We start from the raw sequence: 24,128 nt of genomic DNA, 5'->3' as shown, positions 1-24,128 counted from the left end.
GATACAGGGATGGAACCCAGGTCTCCTGCATTGCAGGCAGATTCTTTACCAGGGAAGCCCAAGGTACTCTGTAAATGGGCACAGACACTCATACACACACACACACACACACACACACACACACACTCAGTCACTCAACACACACAGCTGCACGCCTGTCCACATACACACAAGAGAGGGAGGGGGTTCTAGTCTTTCTGTGTGACATTCCGCAGGACGGAACGTATTGTGACCGTCTGGAGCTTCCCGGGGATGAAGGCAGCTTGTTAGATGCCCGGCACTTCCTGAGGTTGGGGGGGGGCGGTGCGTGTCATCTTTGATTCGTGCACATTTGCAAAGACCCTGATGCTGGGAAAGATTGAAGGCAGGAGGAGAAGGGGACGACAGAGGATGAGATGGTTGGATGGCGTCACCGACGCGATGGACATGAGTTTGGGTAAACTCCGGGAGTTGGTGATGCACAGGGAGGCCTGGCAGGCTGGGGTCCATGGGGCCGCAAAGAGTCGGACACGACTGAGCGACTGGACTGAGCGGAACAGTGATCCTTCAGTCGGCCACCATTCTCCTTTCTGCTGACCGGACACTCAGCAGAATTCCCTTTGCTTTTCTTCAATTCATCATTAATTGGGAACAGAAATAGTATTGACATTGTTTCAATAAAGCAGTCAGCAACTGGATGGAAGAACCGTGGAATAAAGGCAGTTTCCGCCTTCTCGGCAGCAGTTAACAAAGAAAAGGAAAAGTTCCCCTTTTCTGGATCGCCTGGTGTTTCTACAGGAAGTACGTTTTGGTTGTTTAGTTATGGATAGGTTGCTATTCGAAGGGTTTTCCTCTCCACGTTTTCTCCGTCGTGTGTTGGAAACTGGGCTTCTCCGGTAACTCAGACGGTGAAGAAGCCACCTGCCAACGCAGGAGAAGCGAGTTGGATCCCTGGGGCGTGAAGAAGCCCCTGGAGAAGGGAATGGGTACCCAGCTCAGTGCTGGAAGTTGTTCCTTGTCGATTTCGAAAGACCTGCTTTTTTTAGAATAACTCACGTGCAGAATTATCCTGGTTTCCTGCTAGTTTAGTTGTTGCTAAACACTGAGATCGTCGACAGTCTAAAGCACAAGCTGCCATGTTCTTACTTTTAGGCTAGAGGGTGAATATTGCAAACGAGAACACAACACGTGATCCACCTTCCAAAACCATGCCCCTTTCTTTATTGTTTTCTTAAATTCCCAATTTAATTTTTAGTAACTAACTGGACTCTTTTTTTTTTTTCAGATGATTTCGATTTATCACACGCCCTTGATGGTAAGTAAGATTGCAAGCATTTTATAGACTTGGAACATAGTAAATCTTTTGAAACACGTCTTAATGGCGATCATCAGACTCACATTTGTTGAGGAAAATGGAGATGCTCTCATCGGGATATGTTAATCCTTTTTTTGGTGCAATAACTTCCATACTCCGTGGAGGTCAGGAGGCCACACAGGATTGCCAGGCGCTTGGAGAAGTGGGTGGTCCCCTGTGGGCTGATCTTTGGTGAGCTGATTTCCTGTGGACTGATCTCTCATGGGCTGATTCCCTGTGGACTGTGGACTGGTCCCTCGTGGGCTGGTTTTCCATGGACTGGTTCCCTGTGGGCTGGTCTCCCTTGGGCTTGTCCCTTGTGGGCTGGTTTCCTGGGGGCTGGTCCTCTGTGGGATGATTTCTCATGGGCTGATTTCCCATCAACTGGTCTCCTATAGGCTGGTCTGCCCTGGTGGTTTCCCATGGCCTGGTCCCTTGTGGACTGGACTTTTGTGAGCTAGTCTCCCGTGGGCTGCTCCCCCGTGGGCTGCTCCCCCAGGGTCACACTGACTCCATCTGTCATCCTGTGGCTGCATCTCCCCAATCTCCCTGTCTCCTTTAACACTGCCACTCGGCGTCAGCGCCTCTCTGTCTCCCAGTCTCCTTCTCATAAGGGCCCTCGTCTATAAGGGTCTGTGCTGATGCACTGTGACCAGCCCCCACACCAACGTTACTTGCAAAGACCCTGTTTGTAAAGAAGGTCAAATTCTGAGGCTCCCGTTGAATTTGGGGGCCCAGGATCCATCGCAGGACATCTTTTTTTAACTCCTGGGGTCCGATGCGGAGGCCTCAGTGAAACCCACGAGAGCAGCAGCGTTCCCAAAAGCCAACGATTGTGGGTGGGGGGGATAGTCTTATTCTTGACAGTGGAAGACTTCTTCTGCTTGGCTGCTGGGAAGAGATGCCCTGGAGGTGTCCGTGGTCCAGATGATCTCAGCCCCACTCTGCCTTGGTGCCCAGAGGGTCAGCGTCGGTGGGAGTCCCAGGTGGCCAAAAGGTTGCTCCGCCTAAGAAACCCGAATAGCCTTTTAGCCAGGGGTCCACTGCTCCCCTGCTCCTGCAAAGGCCCCAAGCTCTGCCCCGTGTCCTGCTGCTAAACAGCTGTTCTCCGGGCTTCCTCTTTTACTCCTTGGCTGCTGGCTGAGCTGTCTGGAAAACATGATGCTTCAGACATTTTCTGACTCTTTTTTTTTTTCTTCTCTTAAATGTATTTCTTTGGCTCCTCTGGGTCTTTGTGGCTGAGCGTGGACTTTCTCTAGTTTTGGTGAGCGGGGGTTACTCTCATTGGGGTACATGGGCTTCTCATTGTGGAAGCTCCGCTTGTTGCAGAGGAGGGGCTCTAGGCCACGCAGAATTCAAGAGTTGGATCTTGAATTGATTCAAGAGTTGTGGGAGCGTGGGCTTACTTGCCTTGTGGGATCTTCCCGGATCAGGGGTTGAATCTGTTAGCAAGGGGATCCTTAACCCCTGGAGCCACCAAGGGAAGACCCCCCTCTCTGACTCTTTTTAAGGAAACAGGAGTGCGTGGAGGGCTGAGTGTGTTTCCCAGCCGCCAGATTTCTGACTGAAATGTCTTTTCTCTTTCACAGATGACAAGAAACCCACTCTTCCACCAAAACCGGCACCCGGTAAGAAGCAGAGGTGCTCAGCGTCCAAAAACACAGCACAGAAGTTGTCGTGCACCCCACTTTCGTCAGGAGCTGGGGGAGATGCAGACGGCTTAGATGCCCGCAATGGATACGGCCTGGTTAATATTTGAACGATGCTGTGATGTCTCACACGTCCAGCAGCGGCCGTAAGCGAGCAGACGCTGACATTTTTGCGAGGTGCTCTGGGGGTCCCGTGGGAAGCGTCTCTTTATGCCGAGTGTCTCTTACTGGATTTCAATACTCATCTCTTGGGAGGAGCAATTTTAGAAGCTGGGACCCTCTTATAACCCGTGAGCAGAGTCAGATCTCAGTGTCCACGAGGACCATACCTGACGTCACTCACCCTTTCTGGAAAAATCTCAAGATTCAGACCAATGACAGAACTGCGTAAGGATCAGATTCATTGGGGTGTGGGGGCGGCTTCCCAAGCGGCGCTAGTGGTAAAGAACCCGCCTGCCAATGCAGGAGACGTAAGAGACGCAGGTTCGAGCCCTGGGTCGGGAAGATCCCGTGGTGGAGGGCATGGCAACCCACTCCAGTCCAGTATTCTTGCCTGGAGAATCGCACAGACAGAGGAGCCTGGTAGGGTACAGTCCATGGGGTCGCAGGGAGTTGGACACGACTGAAGTGACTTAGTGCACACACGCACACACGCATGCACAGATTCACTGGGGGTTAGCCACCCAGCACGCAATCAATGCCCAAAGTTAACCAAGCCCTTGTCACCTATTTTAATATATATATGTATATATAATAGCTCAGTTTAATTATTGGGTTTCTCACCTGAAAAGGTGAAAGTGTTAGTTGCTCCGTCGTGTCTGACTCTCTGCAAGCCCGTGAACTGTGTAGCCCGCCAGGCTCCTCCATCCGTGGGACTGTCCAGGCAAGAATGCTGGAGTGGGTTGCCACTGCCTTCTCCAGGGGATCTTCCCGACCCAGAGATCGAACCCGGGCCTTTTGCGTGCAGAACATGCTGGCTGAGTCACTGTTGAACAGCGGAAATGTGTACCATCACGAGCTCCCTGGAACGTTGATGGTGTTTCCTACTTATGACTCACAGTGGCTCCGAACCTTGTGCTGGGTGGGCACAGAAGCTCTCCTGGGTGTGTCTGGGACTTGAGTCCTTAAGACAGAGAAGGCCACCTCTAAAATCTCCAACCCTCTAAAACGTCACATCATTTTATGGAGCATGCCTGGGTCAGCCGAATCACTTTTTCACTGGGTGTGAACCCGAATCAGGCCACAGGTTTCTGCTGTTGTATTATAACGTCTACGTTGCCGAAGTCACGGGCATCTTGGGAGAGCTGGTTTCAGGGTGGACAGTCAACAGGGAAAGAATTGTCTGCAGACAGAAGTCGGAATTCCAGCTCGGCCCATGGGGGCCATAATTGATTTATAGATACCTTTCATGATTTTGATCTTTCCTTTTGTTCTTTTCCTTGAAGAGAAGAAGGGTGTGAAAACGGTCAGGAGTTTGGTATTGCGGTTGATACAGACTGATACTCTATACTATATGCATGGAAAGCCGTGTCTGGTCTTCATTTCACGCAGAACTTCAGTGTTCACTATTTTTTCTCCTTTAGGGAATGATGGCTTCGATTTAAACGATGCCATCGGTGGTGGAGGAAACGGTAAGTAGTCTTGTCTTTAATCTCCTGTGGGTCTAACCTGGTTATTTTATCATTTCCAAGAGGCTTTTTCTCTTTTAACTAAATCAAGTGAGTTTGCACCCGGAAAAGCCTAAGGAACGGGTGTTGTTGTTTGCTGGTTTTGAGCTTTTGGCTTTTGTCTGCGTGTCTTCTTTTGATTTAGACCTCTTATGGTGTCTGAGGTGATATGAGACAAAATGAAAACACCCTTGGCAGGGCTGGCCTCGTGGGTTCGTGGGGTCCCGCCCAGTAGGTCTTGGTCGAACGAATGCTGTGTGGCCGCTGAAAATGGTACCACGGTTTGAGCAAGGACATGCAAAAAGCATTCTCACTTTGCACTGGACCCCACAAATTCTGTAGCGGGCCCAGCCATCTGCTTTATTTGCTGTCGGAAGTTAAGTATTACAGCTGGATGCTGACGGACAGAAATCCGCAGCTGGCTGCACTTACGTGTCCCCACCATGACAAGGTGTCCCCGGCCGTGACAAAGGGCACACTTCCATTTCCCACAGTGCAGTTAACCATCTGTATGCGAGTTCTTCCCAGATGGTACTTAGTGGTAAAGAACCCGCCTGCCTGTGCAGCAGACATAAGAGACGGGGGTTTGGTCCCTGGGTCTGGAAGATTTCCTGGAGGAGGGCGTGGCACCCCACTCCAGTATCCCTGCCTGGAGAATCCCATGGACAGAGGAGCCTGGTGGGCCCCAGTCCATGGGGTCGCAGAGAGTTGGACACGACTGGAGTGACTTAGCACCCACACGTGCAAACGCATGTTCTGTTTTCTTGACCTCAAAGTGCTCATAACTGCAACTTTCCTCTTTCACAGAAGACCGAGTGTCACCCAACCCACCGAAGCCAAAACCTCAGCCAAACCCCAAGAAGCCTGGCACTTCTGGTAAGACCATGGGGCTCCTGTGCCTCCTGTATGTGTTTCAGAGTTCGGTGACCTCTGTGTCAGCTGAAAGGAGGTCATTCCAGAGTTAGTGTGATCCTACAGTGAACGCTCTGTGCAAGGGAATTCCAGTTTTCCAGTCCTGGAAAGCAGTATTCAAAAAGATTTTTCTTTTTTTGGATTTGATGTTTAGTTTGCTGATTTTACTTCCAAGATTGCAATGGAAATAAAAACGAGAAAAACAGTGTAAGATTTTAAATATAGAGAATCAATATGGGAAAACGGGCTTCCCTAGAAGCTCAGCTGGTAAAGCATCTGTCTGCAATGCAAGAGACCCCAGTTCGATTACTGGATCTTAAAGATCCCCTGGAGAAGGGATAGGCTACCCACCTCCAGTATTCCTGGGGTTCCCTGCTGGCTCCTATGGTGAAGAATCTGCCTGTAACGCGGGAGACCTGGGTTCCGTCCCTGGGTCGGGACGATTCCCCCGGAGGAGGGCATGGCAGTCCACTCTAGTACTCTTGCGTGGAGAATGCTACGGACAGAGGAGCCACTCATCCGTACACACACACACACGAGCGTGCAAAAACATAGATGGAAAGACGATCAAGGCTGCTGCTTTTGCTGGCAGCTTCCAGAGAGCCTTCTCCACGTGTTCTTTTCGTATTCCCCGTTTCCCACCGAAGCTCTGCATGGTCCAGTCCTGGAAACCCCGCTCTGTTGCGGGCAGCTTGCCCAGAGGATGGTGGATAATTTGAACAATGGAATTCGTATCATCACGGGCTCCCTGGGGCAGGAACACTTCCCCACTAGCATCTCATGATAACTCAGTAAGTTGAGTAGATACACAGGCTCTCCCAGATGTCTCTGGGACTCGAAAAAGAGTCTTTAAGAAGGCAGCATCTGAAACCATCAGGAATCTTTTATTTTATGGAAAAACATCCTTTTATGGAGCACAGCTGGGTCAGGTGAATCCCTCTTTCAGTGCGCACTAGCCCAGATTTGGCCACAGATATCCGTGCTTACATTGTAACATCTGTATTGCGGAAGTCGTTGGCAACTTGGGAGGGTTGGTTATAGGGTGGACAGTCAACGGGAAAGAATTGTGTGCAGGCAGAATTTGGAATTCCAAGTCGGCCCGTGGGGCATAATTGATTTATAAGTTGCTTTCATTATTTTGATTTAGTTTTTCCTTTTATTTTTCTTCTTGACCTGAGAAGAAGAATGTGAAAACGGTCAGAGTTTGGTTTTCCTGTTGAGTCTTTGGTCAGACTGATACTCGATACTGTCCGTATAGAAAGCCATTTCTGGTCTTCATTTCACGCAGAACTTCAGTATTCATTCACTATCTTTCTCCTTTAGGGAATGATAACTGGGATTTAAACGATGCCGTTGATGGTGGAGGAAATGGTAAGTAGGCTGTCTTAAATATCCTATGTGTCTGAATTGATTATTTATCATTTCAAAGGAGCGTGTCTCTCTTAAAGATGTCGAATTAGTTTTCGCCAGGAAACCCTGAGGAATAGGCGTATGGTTTGTGTGGTTGAGTTTTTGGCTTTTATCTGTACGCCTACTTCTGTTTTATTTTATTTATTTATTTTTTTTTACTTCTGTTTTAGAACTCAGAGTCTTTGGGGTGTATAAGGCACTTTGAATACCGTTGGTAGGGCTGGGCCTCACAGGCATGTGTGAACACACAGGACCCCACACTCACAAGGGCCTGCATTTTGGGTTGAACAAACAGAGGCCACGCTTTCATTTCTCACGGTTCAGCGTGGCCGCCGTATTGAAATTCCTGGTACAGTTTGGAGCAAGGACATGCAAAATGCATTTTTCACTTCGTACTGGACCCCCACACGTTCTGCAGCTGGCCCAGCCACCTGCTTTATTTTCTATGGGAGATACACAAAGTGAAGGATTATAGCTGGATGCCGACGGACAGAAATCCACAGGTGGCTGTGTGTACGGGGATCCCCTGCACGACAAGGTGTCCCCGGCCGTGACAAAGGGCACACTTGCATTTCCCACTTAACTATCTGTATGCAGCTGCTTCGCAGGCGGTTGCTAGTGGTAAAAAAAAGCAAACCTGCCTGCCAAGGCAGCAGACGTAAGAGACGTGGGTTTGATCTCCGGGTCGGGAAGATCCCCTGGAGGAGGGCATGGCAACCCACTCCAATATTCTTGCCTGGAGAATCCCCTGGACAGAGGAGCCTGGCGGGGCTACAGTCCACGGGGTCGCAGAAGAGTCGGACACGGCTGAGTGACTCAGCACCCACACGTGCAAACGCATGTTTTGCTTTCTTGACCTCAAAGTGCTCATAAGTTCAACTGTCCTCTTTCGCAGATGGCGGAGCGTCACCCGACTCACCGAACTCAAAACCTCAGCCAGACCCCAAGCAGCCTGACTCTAACGGTGAGAGCCTGGGGCTCCTCTGGTTCCTTGTGTGTGTTTCAGGCTTTGGTGATCCCTGTGTCGGCTGAAAGGAGGTCATTCCAGGGTTGGCGTGATCGTACAGTGAACGCTCTGTGCAAGGGAATTCCAGTTTTCCAGTCCCGGAAAGCAGTATGCAAAAAGATTTTTTTTTTGTTTGTTTTGGATTTGATGTTTAGTTTGCTGACTTGACTTACCAGGTTTTAATGAAAGCTCAGAAGTATTCAATGTGATTTTTAATACCGAGAATCAATCTGGAGAAACATATGAGGTTGAGCAAAAGCTCTTTGTTTTTCCTTGATGCTTTCTGCTTTTTCTCACCCATCTTCGTGTTCTCAGAGTCATTAGACTGCCATCAGTTTTCTGAGTTGAAGAGCTGTTGAAATTTCACATTTTGAGTGGACTTTTTTTGTTCATTGAAATATATTATTTGTTTGTATATTTTGTACATTTATGTATTTGTTTGATGGCATCACCAACTCAGTGGATGTTGAGTTTGAGCAAACTCTGGGAGATGGTGATGGACAGGGAGGCCTGGCGTGCTGCAGTCCGTGGGGTCGCAAAGAGTCAGTTAAGACTGAGTGACTGGCTGAACTGATGTATTTGTTTAATTTTTAACACGGAAAAATAGGAATAGTGTCCACCTTCTAACACAGTGAAGGTGATTATTCTCTCTAGTATTTTATATCAGTTTAAATGCAAGCAATGTTAAGTGAAACTGTCGGTCTTTAAGTCATACTGTGTTGTAACATTGTTTAGCCGCCAAGTCGTGTCCAACTCTCTGCAACCCCATGGACTGCAGCACGCCAGGCCTCCCTGTCCATCACCAACTCCCGGAGCTTGCTCAAACTCATGTCCATCGAGTTGGTGATGCCATCCAGCCATCTCATCCTCTGTCGTTCCCTTCTCCTCCTGTGTTCAGTCTTTCCCAGCATCAGGGTCTTTTCCAGTGAGTCGGGTCTTTGCATCAGGTGGCCAAAGTATTGGAGTTTCAGCTTTAGCATCAGTCCTTCCAATGAACACCCAGGACTGATCTCCTTTAGAATGGACTGGTTGGATCTGCTTGCAGTCCAAGGGACTCTCAAGAGTCTTCTCCAACACCACAGTTTAAAAGCATCCATTCTTCGGTGCTCAGCTTTCTTGATGGCCCAACTCTCACATCCATACATGACTACTGGAAAAACCATGGCTTTGAGTAGTACAGATCTTTGTCGGCAAAGTGATGTTTGCTTTTTAATACGCTGTTTAACCTTGTCACTGCCTTCCTTCCATATCGTCAAACTTTTCCCTAACTAGTTCCAGGAGCATTTTCTGATGTTATTTACAAGTTTTGATTGTATGCATTTTCTTGGCAGTTAGATAGGACCACACCTGATGCCTAATTCTGAAGATGGTGTGTGTCTTCTGATCGTTTAGAATGACGGGTCTGCTAGTTTATGATAGTTTAGAATGTGGGTCCCAGGGGGTCAGCATGGGGGTAGGAGGCGGCCTCTTAGGAGGGTGGGGTGGGCTGGGGGGCGCTCAGCACTGCCGAGTGATGGGGGAGAGTCAACCAGGCTGGGGGGTACCTGGACACAGAGCTCAAAGCAGACAGACAGTGTGCACACACACTCAGGCTCAGATGCAAGGCATATGCGCCCACGTACACGCGCAGCGCTCGTTCAGTACGTACTCATGCACGCAGACACACACGTGTGCACTCGTGAGCACGCGCCCGCACCACTCATGAAGTAGCACACGTGAACATGTGTGCACTCACGCACCTCTGGGCACTGGTGCCGTGCGCCCCTATGCAGTGTGCCTGCTCTGGGATGCACACGCACGCATCGGGGCACACGAATGCACACACAAACATGGACACGTGCATATCCGTACACACGCATGAGCGTGCACACTCCTGTTAGCTGGAAAAACCTGCATGTGATGATCAAGTCTGTTGCTCTCGGTGGCAGCCTTCCAGAGAGCCTTCTCCACGTGTTCCTTCCGTATTTCCCGCTTTCCCACCCAAACTGGGCGTCGCCCAGTCCTGGAATCCCTCTGCTTTGGGCAGCTTGCCCAGAGGATGTTGTGTAAATCAAGCTGTGGAATTTGTATCGCAGCAACAATGTTTCCCGCTAGGGACTCCTCTTAGCCGGGTGGGTGGATACATCACATGCTCCGCTAGCTGTTGCTGGAACTTGAAAAAGCGTCCTTAAAACGGAGAAGGCAGCCTCTGAAACCATCAGCAGTGGTCACATCGTTTCTGTCCAGCACAACGGGGTTTGTAACATCCACATCGTGGTAGAGGATGGTTATACGTTGGACAGGCAGAGGCAACGAATGCCCTGTAGGCCGAAGCTGACGTTCTGGCTCAGTCCTCGGGGCCTAATTGATTTATAAGTTACTTTCATTAGTTGGTTTGGCTTTATTCTTTTGCTTGAGGAGGAGAGTGAGATGAAACCACTCGGGAATTTGGTATTTCTCTGGAGTCTTTGGGCTTCCCTGGTGGCTCAGCTGGTAAAGAATCCGCCTGCATTGTGGGAGACTTGGGTTCAATTCCTGGGTCAGAAAGATCCCCTGGAGAAGGGAACAGCTACCCACTCCAGTACTCCGGCCCGGAGAATTCCACGGACTGTATAGTCCATGGGGTCGCAAAGAGTCGGACACGACTGAAGGACTTTAACTTTCACTTTCTTGCCTCTTGGGTCAAACTGACATTCTGTAGCATCTGTACGGAAAGCCATTTCTGCTGTTCATTTCAGCTAGAATTTCAGTCTGGAGTGTTTTTCTGCTTTAGGGAATGATGAGTTCGATGTAAAAGATGCTGTTGATGATGGAGGAAACAGTAATTAATCTTAAGTCTCCCGTGTGTCTGACTTGCTTATTTATCACTTCAGAGAGGCTTGTCTCTTTCAAGGACGTCGATTTAGGTTTCACTCGGAAAGCCTAAGGAATAGGTGTATTGCTTGTCATTGTTGAGTTTTTGTCTTTTATCCTTGCTTACTTTCATTTTGGGCTTTCTGGGTGGCTGCTGGTGCTCAGTCGCTTCAGTCGTGTCCGACTCTGTGCGACCCCATAGACGGCAGCCCACCAGGCTCCCCCGTCCCTGGGATTCTCCAGGCAAGAACGCTGGAGTGGGTAGATACTCGTGGTATAAAGAACTCACCTGCCAGTGCAGGAGACGAAGAGACGCGTATCTGATCCCTGGGTCAGGAAGATCCCCTGGAGGAGGGCATGGCAACCCACTCCCGTGTTCTTGCCTGGAGAATCCCACGTACAGAGGAGCCTGGGAGGCTGCAGTCCACGGGATCTCAAAAAGCTGGACGTGACTGAGGCGACTTGGCACAGATTTAGTGTGTGGTAGCATTTAGGTCTCTAAAAACCACGTTCAGACCTGAATTTATAAAATTTGTGTTGCTAAAAAATGCTCACCATTATGTGAGCCTTCAACAAATAACTTGAAAGATCAGAGGTCAGACTTGTTGTTGTTGACTAGCTCAGTCGTGTCCGACTCTTTTGACCCCATGGACTGCAGCACGCCAGGCCTCCCTGTCCATCGCCACCTCCCAGAGTTTACTCAAACTCATGTCCGTTGAGTTGGTGATGCCATCCAACCATCTTATCCTCTGTCACCCCCTTCTCCTCCTGCCTTCAATCTTTCCCAGCATCAGGGTCTTTTCTAAGGAGTCAGCTCTTTGCATCAGGTGGCCAAAGGATTGGAGCTTAAGCTTCAGCATCAGTGCTTCCAATGAATATTCAGGACTCATTTTCCTTTAGGATGGACTGGTTGGATCTCCTTGCAGGTCAAACACCATCACAGTCCAGCAAATAAGAAGTTGGTGGCTTTGGATTTTTTTTAGACAGGACATGAAGATCTGGGCTTAAAGCTCAACATTCAAAAAACTAAGATCATGCAATCTGGTCCCATCACTTCATGGCAAATAGATGGGGAAACAGTGGAAACAGTGTCAGACTTTATTTTGGGGGGCTCCAAAATCACTGCAGATAGTGACTGCAACCATGAAATTAGAAGAAGCTTACTCCTTGGAAGGAAATTTATGACCAACCTAGACAGCATATTAAAAAGCAGAGACATTACTTTGCCAACAAAGGTTCGTCTAGTCAAGGCTATGGTTTTTCCTGTGGTCATGTATGGTTGTGAGAGTTGGACTGTGAAGAAGGCTGAGTGCCGAAGAATAGATGCTTTTGAACTGTGGTGTTGGAGAAGACTCTTGAGAGTCCCTTGGACTGCAAGGAGATCCAACTAGTCCATCTTAAAGGAGATCAGTCCTGGGTGTTCATTGGAAGGACTGATATTGAAGCTGAAACTCCAATCCTTTGGCCACCTCATGCAAAGAGTTGACTCATTGGAAAAGACCCTGATGCTGGGAAAGATTGAGGGCAGGAAGAGAAGGGGACGACAGAGGGTGAGATGGTGGGATGGCATCACCGACTCAACAGACATGAGTTTGAGTAAACTCCCGGAGTTGGTGATGGACAGGGAGGCCTGGCGTGCTGCAGTCCCTGGGGTCGCAAAGAGTCGGACATGACTGTGCGACGGAACTGAACTGAAGACCCGGGAGTTTTGTTGGGTGAGGTCGCACAGCTTCTGAGTGGTCCCCGCTGGGTCCCCTCCGCTCTGTATTTGTCTCCTCACCCAGGAGCCTCCTCACTAAGCTGGGAGGTCCCCTGCGCTGGTCCTGGGGACGGGACGAGGTGGCATTTAGCGTCCCACGGGGAAGCCACTTGACTGGATTGGCAGTGGTGTGCGTGGCGAGATGAATTCCGGTTCCAGGGGTGAATTTCAGGCAGAGGCTCCAGAGTAGGGTTCCCTCTGTGGCTCCCCTGTGGTCCCTGCATCTCAGTCCTCTGCCCTGTTCTCTTCCTCTAGGCCGGGCCACCAGCCCGCCCCCCCTACCCCGACTCTGTGGTCTCCCCCGTGAGTGTTCCCTCCTGCCCATCACGGCACTCTGTGCTTCTCCCCACAGAAGAATCGCCAGGCGTGATCCCAGGGATCGTGGGTGCTATCGTGGTGGCCTTGGGAGGAGCCATCTCCAGCTTCATCGCCTACCAGAAGAAAAAGCTGTGCTTCAAAGAGAACGGTGAGGGCGGTCACCGCCACCTCCTTTCCGTGGGGTGCGGGTACCGTATATTGAAAAAAAGCTAAAAGAGAAGCAGAGCTCCGGTTGGCACGAACCACGGGGACAGTGGCTGAGAGTTCCTAACACGCTAGAAAACCGGGATCTGACTTTGCCGCTTCGATTTGGGCGCTTCCCGCGTCTAGCCGTGTGAGGTTGTGCAAGTTACTAACCATGCCACTTTGGGAGGTTTTTATGTAACGAGGACAGGAGAGGCGATGGTCTGTGCTTTAGACTTTTGGTGACGCCCGGGTCACCTGGGCGGGTTTGATCCCTGGGTTGGGAAGATCCCGGGAGAAGGGAATGGCAACGCACTCCAGTATTCTTGCCTGGAGAATCCCCATGGACTGGAGCATGGGGTCACAGAGAATCGGACGCAACTGAGCGACTCACACACCTCGTCGTCTTTAGGATAACAGCCATAGCCATGCGGCCACCATACTATTTTCTCAACCCAAGGGAATTACAGTGGAAACACCGGGCAAGTGGTCCCCTTTTTGCTGGAACCTGGTACCAGGGGGTACTCAAAACAGTTGGACGGCCCAGACACTTTGTAGGGAGACTTGAGGTATTTGAACTTCTCGTCCTATGTAAGAAGATCCTGAGTCCTGACTGGGCCGTCTGCCAACTGATGTTGTCTGCCTAAGGGCCTGCTTCCTGAGGGATCTTGGGAAACTCCCAAGGAGACTTGAGTTGATGCTGACGGAGGCACACTCACCCCCGAGGGTTGGAGTTTGACACTCCGTCTTCCAGCATTTCAGACCGGCAGACACGATTTGTAGCCCGAAATTGACAGTCCGACGCGGGCGTTTGGATGCGGAAATCTAAAATAAGCGGCTCTTTTTATAGCCCTCTGTTTGCCAGAGGAGGGTAAGGGTTGCCTGATGGCATCTTATTTCCCATGTGGGAGTGAGTGGGAGCCCTCCATCTGGCCGCTCTCAGGAAGGTGTGCTACATTGGCAGAAGGGTGAGCATCCAGCAAAGCCCAAATGGCCAGATGACCGAGTTCCAGGAGATACTCGTGAAAGATCTACAGTTAGAATCTAGGCGAGGCTAGAGGGGAACAGAAGCCAAATATATGGATATATATTTTTTTCTTTTGTTTCTCCTGCTGCTGCTGCTAAGTCACTTCAGTCGTGTCTGACTCTGTGCGACCCCATAGACGGCAGCCCACCAGGCTCCCCCGTCCGTGGGATTCTCCAGGCAAGAACACTGGAGTGGGTTGCCCTTTCCTTCTCCTAGAACTAGCAAAAAGAGCTTCAAAGAGGAAGCCTTCGATAGAAGCGAAACAGTGTTTCCTCTTCCTTTTTTATTTTATTTGGCTGTACGGGGTCGTAGTTTGGCACGTGGGATCTAATTCCCTGGTCAGGGATTGAACCCAGGCGCCCTGCATTGGGAGGGCAGGGTCTTGGCCACGGGACCACCAGGGAAGTCCCAGTGTCTCTCTTTCAATTACATTTTCCCCTTGTCTGAAGACGCTTGAACTCAGAGCTTGGCACTCAAGCGGGGAGACGAGGAAGGCGCTCGATAGGGAAAGTGAGCACCGGGGTATGAGCCCCAGGCTTTTCTGAAAAAACCGGAATGTATGTGAGCGACTGGCACACACACTTTCTCATATGAACACCAGAGTCGAATGCAGAGCAGTGACGAATCTTTCTGGCTCGGTGGGTTAGACGCTCCGCGTGGAACACAAGCCTTCCAGAACAAGTTTACTGTTATCAAGTTACATGTATTTGATGAACCATGATGGTATGGAAACGTCGAAACCCGGACCATCGGGCGCGGGAAGACCCCAGGGGACCCTTTTTCTGCATCCTCTGCACACGGGGCTGTTCTAGGAGAGTTGTCTTTTCTGGGGTGTTCTTGTGAGTCGTGCGGCACCCACGTGGAGCTGCGAGTCTGTGGAGTTTCGGTTTCGGAAGGACGTGGCCACCACGGTGGGCCCCGGCGTGTGGCTGTTCTGTCGCTGGACGTGGTGGGTGGCTGACGGCTTGTTTGCTCACGGCGCATGTCCTGGCTGCTCCCTTGGTGCCCCTGGTGGCAGGGGATTCTGGAGGATTCTCCCCTCTTTTCCTGGCCTCCTTCTTCCAGCCTTCCTCTGTCTGCCTCCCAATCCGTCCTTTCTTCTTTCTCTCCATTGCTTCCTTTCTGTCTCTCCCTTTCTCCCTTCCTCTTGGTCTGTCTTCCTTTTTCTTTCTTTCTTTTCCTGCCTCCCCTCCCCCTCCCCCCACCATCCCCCTCCCTCTTAACCCCAGCATCCACTCCAGTGATGCTCTTGCCGTGTCAACCCGTCTCCTTAACTTCTGAGCCCAGCAGACAGACGAATCTCTTAACAGCTTGCTGCTACATGCACCCGTGGGCTCTTGCACCCGAAGCCAAGCCCTCAGACAGTTATTTCCGGTTGATTCTGATTTTCTTTTTATTTTGTTTTCATTGTTCTTTTCCGCTCTTCCTTTGCAGATGAGTCGAAGATCTAGGGGACACGTGGAGAACCCTGGGCAGGGGCGTGGAGATGACCCTTTCTGATCTGCATCTGTCTCGAAAAGCAAACCTTGTCTGTCCCTTTTTTTTTTCCTCCTTGCTACTAAGACGTTTCCCCAGGGACGTTTCTCTCTGACCCTGCGGGCTGTACTGTGAAGTCTTTATGTTTTCTGCCTTGTCGAAGCACAGAAGCTTGGGATGCTATATTCAAAGGCGCAGTTTGCCTTCAAAGAAGTGAAGACAAATGCAGACGTGGTCCCTTTTGAAGTGGAAACCGACACGCACCAATGGGGCTGGGGGGCTTCCGTGAACAAAAACAGCTTTGTCAATCACCTTCCATCCTTGCCCGTTGGGTGGACCATCCTGTCTGCAGAGACCCCCCTCCCCTCCCCGGGGCAAAGCCAGCCCTGAGGCATAGGATATGATCTTTCACACTAATGATGGAATTTGTAACTTTATGACTCCATAGCGCCTGGATTTTTACAGCCCATTTCCATGAAGTGTTTTTTTTGTTTTTTTTCCCAACTCTTTCTCTAATTGGTTTTTGCCAATTACGTGAATTTCGCAGTTCTCAGTGAAAAAAGGAGAACCCACATGCTTAGGAATAACCTGAAAAACCTCACCATCTTCAATTGCTTTTTTTAAAAAATTATTTTTAATTGGAAGATAATCGCTTTACATTTGTGATGTTAGTATCTGCTGTACAGCAGCGTGAATCAGCCGTATGTATACATATATTGCCTCCGTCTTGAGCCTCCCTCACGCCCTCCCCTTAACCTCCTTCCCAACCCCAGCTTAAAATTTCTGAAATGTCAGCGCAGAAGTCAATGACGGACCAGGTCTATGACCGCCTAGAATTCGTGCATCCTGCACCCCTCCATAAACACAGAAGTCAACACCAGATCTTTCTGTCCCTTTTTTCGCATCAGACCATCTACTTCTTGCGTGTAAATACGAGTTTTCTTTCTCCAACCTCGTGCTGAGGGTCAGGCTCGTGTCCCTTCCCAGTGTGGTACGGCCGGTACTGGTCTGGAGGCCAAGTTGCAGGATTTGGGATTAGTAACGGGAGGTGGCTTGAGAACCCCGCGACGGGGTGTCTCTCAATGCTCTTGTCGTGGGCCCGTCACCCTCCACCAGTCACCCTGATGGCCTTGACCCTGGTCACTCCCGCGGCCGTCTGTGTCTTTGAAGGGAGTGTTCTCGGTTTTGATGAAATGAAGCCTGCGTCCTAGTTAGCGAGCATGCATGCTCTGTTGTTCAGCTGTGTCCAACTCTTTGTGACCTCATCAACTGTAACCCACCAGGCTCGTCTATCCACGGGGATTCTCCAGGCAACAATACTGGAGTGGGTTGCCTTTTCCTCCTCCAGGGGATCTTCCTGACCCACGGATCAAACCCACATCTGCATTGCATTCGACTTAAACAAGCTTTATTGTTATTATTTTCATTCACTTTCTTCCACCTTAACTTTTTTAAAGAGTTTATTTTTAGTTGGAGGATCATTGCCTTACAATGCTGCGTTGCTCTCTATACATCAACAAGGACTTCCCTGGTGGCCTAGATGGTAAAGAATCCGCCTGCAATGCGGGAGACCTGGGTTCCATCCCTGGATGGGGAAGAGCCCCCTGGAGAAGGAAATGGCAACCACTCCAGTATTCTTGCCTGGGAAATCCCATGGACAGAGGAGCCTGGAGGGCTACAGTCCATGGGGTCGCAAAGAGTCAGACTCGACTGAGCGACGAACACTATATGCATTAATATACGGTAGTTAGCTTTCTCTTTCTGACTTACTTCACTCTGTATGGCAGAGTTCATCCACCTCATTTGAACCGACTCAGATGCAAATAAACGCGTTTTGGCTGGGAATATCATGTGTTTTTTTTTGTTTGTTTCTTTGCATTATATCGAAGCATCGTTGATTTACAGTGTAGTGTTGGTTTCTGCTGTACAGCCAAGTGACTCAGTCATCTGTACGTTCCTCTGTTATATTTTACTTTTTGGTGCTGCTTTATCCCATGGTATTCAATAGACTGGGCTCTATAGTCTGACCTTGTTCTTCATTCATCTTGTGTATAAGAGTTGGCATCTGCTGACCTCAAACTCCCAGGCTGTCCCTTCTCCATCCCCTCTCCCTCTCCTGTATTTCGAATTCTGTCTCCTCACACTTGAATTCAAAGGATGCTATGCGCACAGATCCTTTCTGGGGACGGTTGGGGGCGGGTGGCAAGCGTGTTGCTCCTCTTGGCGTCGATGTGTGTTTGCGAAATCGAGGAATAGAAATTTGGAAATAAAAAGACGGACTCAGAAAAGCTTAGGAGCAAACAGGCAGGACCCCAAGGAAGGGCCCTTCACACCCTGATGACCGGGGCGGTTCCTCTGCTTTCCGGGAGGGGCAGGGTAGGCAGCTGAGTGGGGCGATGCCGATTCACCCGAGAATGATGACGGGGTGTGTTGTCTTTGTATTCACTGTCGCCCCCCCTGCCCCAACTCGGGCACGTTTTGTTCTTGCTTTCAGCCGAAGAAGGACAGGTGAACATGGAGAACCATCGCAGCGCCGCCGAGCCAGCAGGTGAGACGGGCTGGGAGTGTCACCCCCCATCATCACCCACCTGCATCCCCACCATGGCTATTTCACCTCTTCCAACCGCTGCCCTGCCCTCCCACGAAGAGGGTGTCGGGGAGGGGGCACCTGGAGACGAGGGGGCACCTTGAAAAGAAAAAAAAAAATCTGTTCTTGTGTCTTTGTTCTCTGCAGTTCAACAGACTCTTCTGGAGAAATAAAGACGTTTGGCAGCCAAGTAACTCGCAGCAGGATCGCAAGCTTGCCTGCCGAGCCGCTCCAGAGATGGGCTGCAGGAGCAGACACGACCCACTGGGACCTCGCCCCGGCTTGTCCGTGCCTTCGCTCAAGGTGGCTTCCTCGTTTTAACGCTGGGATGCTTTATCCCCCACTCCCCTCTCCACCACGTCCCCCTCTGCCGTGCTAGGCGGGTGAAACTTGACTTGTGGTGAGTTTTCCATCCACGGGGGCGGGAAATCACACTCACCTTCTCCACGACCCTGAGGGGGTTTTCCCGTGAGTGCAGGGAATGTCCGACCGACTGATCACCAGGTCCCATCCAAGTTGCCAAGTTCCCAACCATCATCGTTCGTACGCCACCGAGGTTCCCCGAGCGGAAACTCTGGACCATTTACAAACTGCCTGTAAATAGAATGCGTCTGAAACCTCTCCTGACCATTGACTCTTTAATGGAGTGGGCGTTAAGCCTCAAGCGAGTTTCCTCAAAAGTTCTTTCATTTCTAGTGAATTTTTTTCTTCCCACACCAGACTAATAAAAAGAAATTTTAGAAATCAAGTCCTATTTACGTAAATGTCTTGCCGGGAGGTGCCCTTTAAAGAAGGCTGTTGGAAATTTAGTGACACTCATGATGTGGATTCCCAATTCTCTTTTCTATAAGACAGACGTCACCCTAGGCGCTAGCTCTTATTTCTGGCGTTTGCTTTTGTCTGTTCCTTCCCTTCTTTGCCCACATTGGTGGTGGCGCTTTACTTGCTAAGTCGTGTCCGACTCTGCGACCCCGTGGACTGGAGCCCGCCAGGCTCCTCTGTCCATGGGATTTCGCAGGCAAGAATACCGGAGTGGGTCGCCGTTTCCTCCTCCAGTTGATGACATTGTGGGGAAAATATTTGTTAGCAGCCCTTCTGCCCTGCATCAGATTCTTTCCTGCGTCTTCCATGTAGGTAAATGGCCAGGAATTTGTTTTTTATGATCTTTGTAACACATTTATCAGCCTCCACGGGAGAGCTTGGTTTACCTGGGGGGGCCACACTGTTTTGTGAGAGACAGTCTCCTATATCTTCTAACATCTTAGAGTGTGGACTGAGTGCTTGCTGTTCTCTTGGCTATTAGAAATGACTTCTCCGCCTTTAAAAGCAGTTCCTCCACTCTCAACAAGGCACACGCCGCACGGCTTCCAAAATGCAGGCTTTTATGTGTTGAGTTGGCCAAAACGTTCGTTTGGTTTTAAGTAAAAATGAAAGACACGTTCGTTTTCATCCACAGCTGTAGTGAGCAACGAGTTCGTTGAACGATCCTTTTGGCCAGCCCCATCCAAGGGCTTTGCTTGGGTTTTTGCGTTTATCTCGGAAAGCGTGGAAGCCTTGATGTTGCAGATGGGCTGGACCCCACCCATAGACTTCCCTCTCCAGAAATATGAGGTTGTTGCCTAATTTTCTTATAGCGCGGGCCTGCTCACATAAAGCTCTTAGGGTAGTTATCCAGGGTAGCAGCATTTACCCGAGTGAAGACATAATCTCATTGCTGATGATGGTGTGAAGAACCGTCGTGTGCCCCACATCGGTCACCGTGGATTCAAAGGTATGATGTCAGCACACCTGTGCGGGCGGCCCTCACAAACCACCCGACCGGGGAAGCGGCTGCCATCAAGGTATTGACCGGTCACTCTTGTCGCATCTGACTCTCTTTGACCCCATGGTCTGTAGCCCCACCGGGCTCCTCAGTCCATGGGATTCTCCAGGCAAGAATCCTGGAGTGGGTTGCCATTTCCTTCTCCGTCCAAAAGTTCCTTTGGGTTTTTCTGAAACGTCTCACGAAAAGCTCAGAATTGACTTTTTGGCCAACCCCGTATCGGTCATGAATTCTGGGTCTTTCCTGCTTGGAAGCTCAGAGAGACTCTTTCAGTTGTTTTCTGGGGTAGTTTGCAACTGAGCCATCTCCCTATTGAAGGCTCAACCCCCCTGTCTCCACGACCCCTCCTCCCGTCATTGTTGAAAAGCATTGGGAATTTCCTTCTCAAGGTATTACCGGAGACCGCCACCTGTCTATTGAACTTGCTCTGTCTTGGACACTATGATAATTTTTGCATATATGAAATGATTTTAAAAAATGAAGATTGAGTATTTATCATATCCATTCATCACTTCATATGACAAATACCTGTGGCCTGGGTGTGTACAAGGGTGGACGTGACATCTGGGTTCTACAGAACAGAACGCAAATAAATCTCTTCAGTCAATGGAAGGGGTCGACCAGTTGTCAAGAGCTGAGGGCAGGGTTAATCAATATGCTTGGGTCCTCTTGCTAACTAGCTTAGGTCACCCGGTTACAAAGGGAGCAGAGAGTGTCCACATTCAACCCCAATGAGTCATCAGAGTCTGTGCTGTGATTTGCTTTATAAAAAAAAAATGTGTAAAGTCTTTTTGTAACTCTGTGAATAATGTCAACATTTTTATAAGCATAAACGTCTCTTTAAACAACACACTAGTGAAGCGGTTCAGTAGAGGAAATTGTGACTCATTCCTGAACCTATACATGTAAGAAAGAAGTCAACTAGGCTTTTATTATGGACGGTGTATGTACATGGTTGTAGACTCAGCTCAATTTCTTGTTCACATTAAAATAAATAAGAGTTTATCAAAGGTGGGGCCTTTTGAAAAATTGAGTTTAAATTGGGAGGTTTGATGATTAAATGCTTGGCGTAATGATTGCTTTTTAAACTCATTTTGGAACTCCTGTATAAAGAAATCACAGTCCAACAGGTTTTGAAATCAATGTCAAGATTTTATTTAAGTGAGGACATACCAGCAAAGGATTTGTTACAAGTCTTGGTCATAATGGATTTGATCAACCCGTGTAAACTGTGGTCACTTTTTTGCTGTGAGATGCTGCAGTAAATAGCTTTGGAAGCAGAGTTTTGTGGCTCCATGCAATGCCTGAAGTTGGCTTTGTGAGGGGGGAGGTGGGGAAAGCATGTGTATATTTAATTTTTATGGACATTGCCCAGACACCCCCTGTAGAGGTTCTGCAAATCCACGATACACCCCAGTGATGTCAGATTTGTTTCCTCACTGCTGAGCAAGCTTTCCGATTGGTGCCAGTGTCTGAAGAATGATATCCTGTCGACTGTGTTTATGCTGGATTTGTCTTAACACAAGTGAGACTGAGAATCTGTGTGCGGGAGACCCGTTGACGTTCTGTTTTTGCAGGAAATGAATATGCTGTTTGCCCGTATGTGTTACTGGTCCTTTTCTTATTGATTTGTAGGAACTCTTCACATATTAAAGATTTGACTTGACATAAGTAACAAATGTGCTTTTTCACTTTATGCCTCACCTTTTAACTCTGAAGTGATATTTTCCCCCGTTCGCATTTATTATTTTTGTGTAGTGAACTTAGTTTCTGGGCTTGTTGTCATACCTAGAAAAAACATCAACCATACTGACATTAGGGCTTCCCAGGTGGCGCCAGTGGTAAAGAGCCCACTTGCCAATGCAGGAGACATAAGAGACCTGGGTTTGATCCCTGGGTCAGGAAGATCCCCTGGAGGAGGAAATGGCAACCCACTCCAGTGTCCTTGCCTGTAGCATCCCATGGACAGAAGAGCCTGGTGAGCTGCAGTCCATAGGGTCGTACAGAGTCGCACACGACTGAGTGACTCGCTCTTCCATCCGCTAGGATTTCCCATGAGTCCTGTCTCAGCTCAACGCTTTCCTCTCCTGCCGCCCAGACCTGAGAACCAGTTCCTGCATCCGACATTCTCTTGCTTGCGAGATTCCCCAGGAACGGCCAGACGCACCATTGTGCACTCACGGTCGGGCTCAGCTCTGGGCTTAGTCAGGTCCTCCTGGGGACCCAGGGCCACCTGCTACTGAGTCTCCTGCTCTCATCACACGTCACCCTAGGCCCCTGTCCCTCCTTACGACCCACCTTCTCCCGGGCACGCCCTGAGCTCTAGCGGCAGCAAGTTAATCTGGGGATGTCCCCCCTGCCCACGTCACACCCTGGAGGCTCCTGGGAGTTCCCTAACGCACCCCGTCTCCACCAGCGGGCTTCCAGGTCTCGGGGGTGTTAGCACGTCAGGAAGTCCCCGAACCTCCTGGCATACACAGCACCTCCCCCCTTAACCCAGCGTATCTTTCCCATCTGAGACCCCGCGCTTCCTCCAGGTCAGCCTGGAGGGGGCTTGCAGCAGATGCGTTTGGGGAATTTTTTTTAATTTTAAATTTCACCTGCTATCCCTCCTTCCAGCCCACTTCATGGGGCCTGGAGCTGCTCTGCGCACCCCCCGGTGGATGTGGGTCCTCCTCCGACATACTTGGGGTGGGACGGTGGTGGGTGGGAGTGTGGCAGGGGGGTCCTCCCTGCCACGTGGTGTGCTGGCCAGGCCCAACCTCGAAGCCAGAGCCGGCCTGTCGGTCTCCCGTCTGATGGCTTTCGCAGTCACGTGCAACCAGGGCCTCTGTCTGGTTCGAAGGAATTTCTTCTGAAGCCCAGAGGATGCTCCAGGCAAGAATACTGGAGTAGGTTGCCATGGCCTCCTCCAGGGGCATCTTCCACACCCAGGGATCGAACCCGCGTCTCTTATATGTTTTCTGCTTTGCCAGACGGTGGCTCAGACGGTAAAGTGTCTGCCTGCAAGGCAGGAGACCTGGGTTCGATCCCTTGGTCGGGAAGATCTCCTGGAGGAACAAATGGCAACCCACTCCAGTACGCTTGCCTGGAAAATCCTATGGACGGAGGAACCTGGCAGGCTACAGTCCATAGGGTCACAAAGAGTCGGACACGACTGAGCGACCTCACTTCACTTCCACCTGGGAAGGCAGGCAGGGCAGAGCAGTTCATTCTTTGCCAAATCACGTCCGAGACCCATTGGGTCGCTCTTCCGAGGTAACGAAACAGTGACGGCCGTGTTCACCTCATGTGATGCCTGTGCTTCGACTTGAAAATCCTCAAAATCGTCTGCCTCTCCGTGACCACCAGACTACCTGGTTTTGGGTTCCCAGAGTCGCTCTCAAAGAGAATGCATTTTTCTTTTTTTCCCCCTGCAGGTCAGCGACAAGGTCCTAATGTAGACCACAAGGAACTACATTCAGTAAAATAATGTAGGATGGGAAAGAATCTGGTAAAGAATATAAACATACTTGTATAACTGAATCACTTTGCTGCACGCCTGAAATTAAAAACACATTGTCAACCAACTCTATACTTCAACTGAAAAAAAAAAAAAAAAAGGAATTTGCCCCCGTCTATAACCACCTCCAAAGCCCACAGTGGGTTTTGTTGTCCTTCAGTAGCTCAGTCGTGTCTGACTCTCTGCGACCCCATGAACTGCAGCCCCTCCAGGCTCCTCTGTCCATGAGATTCTCCAGGCAAGAAAACTGGAGTGGCTTGCTATGTCCTTCTCCAGGGGATCTTCCTGACCCAGGGATCGAACCCACGTCTCCTGCATGGCAGGTTCATTCTTTACCACTGATCAGGGGACAGAGCAGGAGGAGCAAGTGAAGTCGGGTTGTCTGGCCCCCCATCATCCCCGCCGCTGACCCTCACTGCCCCACCACCTGCATCGATAACTGAGATTCAGGGGCGCAGTGTGACTCTTTAAAGGCAGAGGGTCTGCAAGTTGCAAAAAAAAAAAAAAACGCAGAGATTAAACGGGGGCTTCCCTGGTGGCTTAGACGGTAAAGAATCTGCTTGCAATGCGGGAGACCTGGGTTCAATTCCCAGATTGAGAAGATCCCCTGGAGGAGGGCAAGATGACCCACTCCTGTATTCTTGC

The 24,128-nt window shown here is 50.0% G+C and overlaps 1 protein-coding gene across 2 annotated transcripts in view; it reads left to right on the top strand.

Annotated features, from left to right (window-relative positions):
* The window catches only part of CD99 (CD99 molecule (Xg blood group)), a 31,834-nt gene extending 10,174 nt beyond the window's left edge, over window positions 1-21,660 (top strand). Inside the window, exons 2-10 of one of the 2 annotated variants that reach the window (XM_055562888.1) lie at window positions 1,265-1,294; window positions 2,923-2,961; window positions 4,566-4,613; window positions 5,457-5,525; window positions 6,885-6,932; window positions 7,867-7,935; window positions 12,921-13,034; window positions 18,067-18,120; window positions 18,307-21,660. In XM_055562888.1, coding sequence (XP_055418863.1) covers window positions 1,265-1,294; window positions 2,923-2,961; window positions 4,566-4,613; window positions 5,457-5,525; window positions 6,885-6,932; window positions 7,867-7,935; window positions 12,921-13,034; window positions 18,067-18,120; window positions 18,307-18,332 — 497 coding nt within the window. In that variant the 3' untranslated portion in view covers window positions 18,333-21,660. Of the gene's footprint in view, window positions 1-1,264; window positions 1,295-2,922; window positions 2,962-4,565; window positions 4,614-5,456; window positions 5,526-6,884; window positions 6,933-7,866; window positions 7,936-12,920; window positions 13,035-15,530; window positions 17,418-18,066; window positions 18,121-18,306 lie in introns of those variants that run through there. The other variant, XM_055562889.1, reaches the window with a different exon arrangement.
* Window positions 21,661-24,128: the final 2,468 nt, after the last annotated feature.

This window comes from Bubalus kerabau, chromosome X (genome assembly GCF_029407905.1).
Source record: "Bubalus kerabau isolate K-KA32 ecotype Philippines breed swamp buffalo chromosome X, PCC_UOA_SB_1v2, whole genome shotgun sequence".
Taxonomy (NCBI): domain Eukaryota; kingdom Metazoa; phylum Chordata; class Mammalia; order Artiodactyla; family Bovidae; genus Bubalus; species Bubalus kerabau.
Note: the sequence above shows the minus strand (reverse complement) of the source record. Positions and strands in the feature narration are given on the sequence as shown.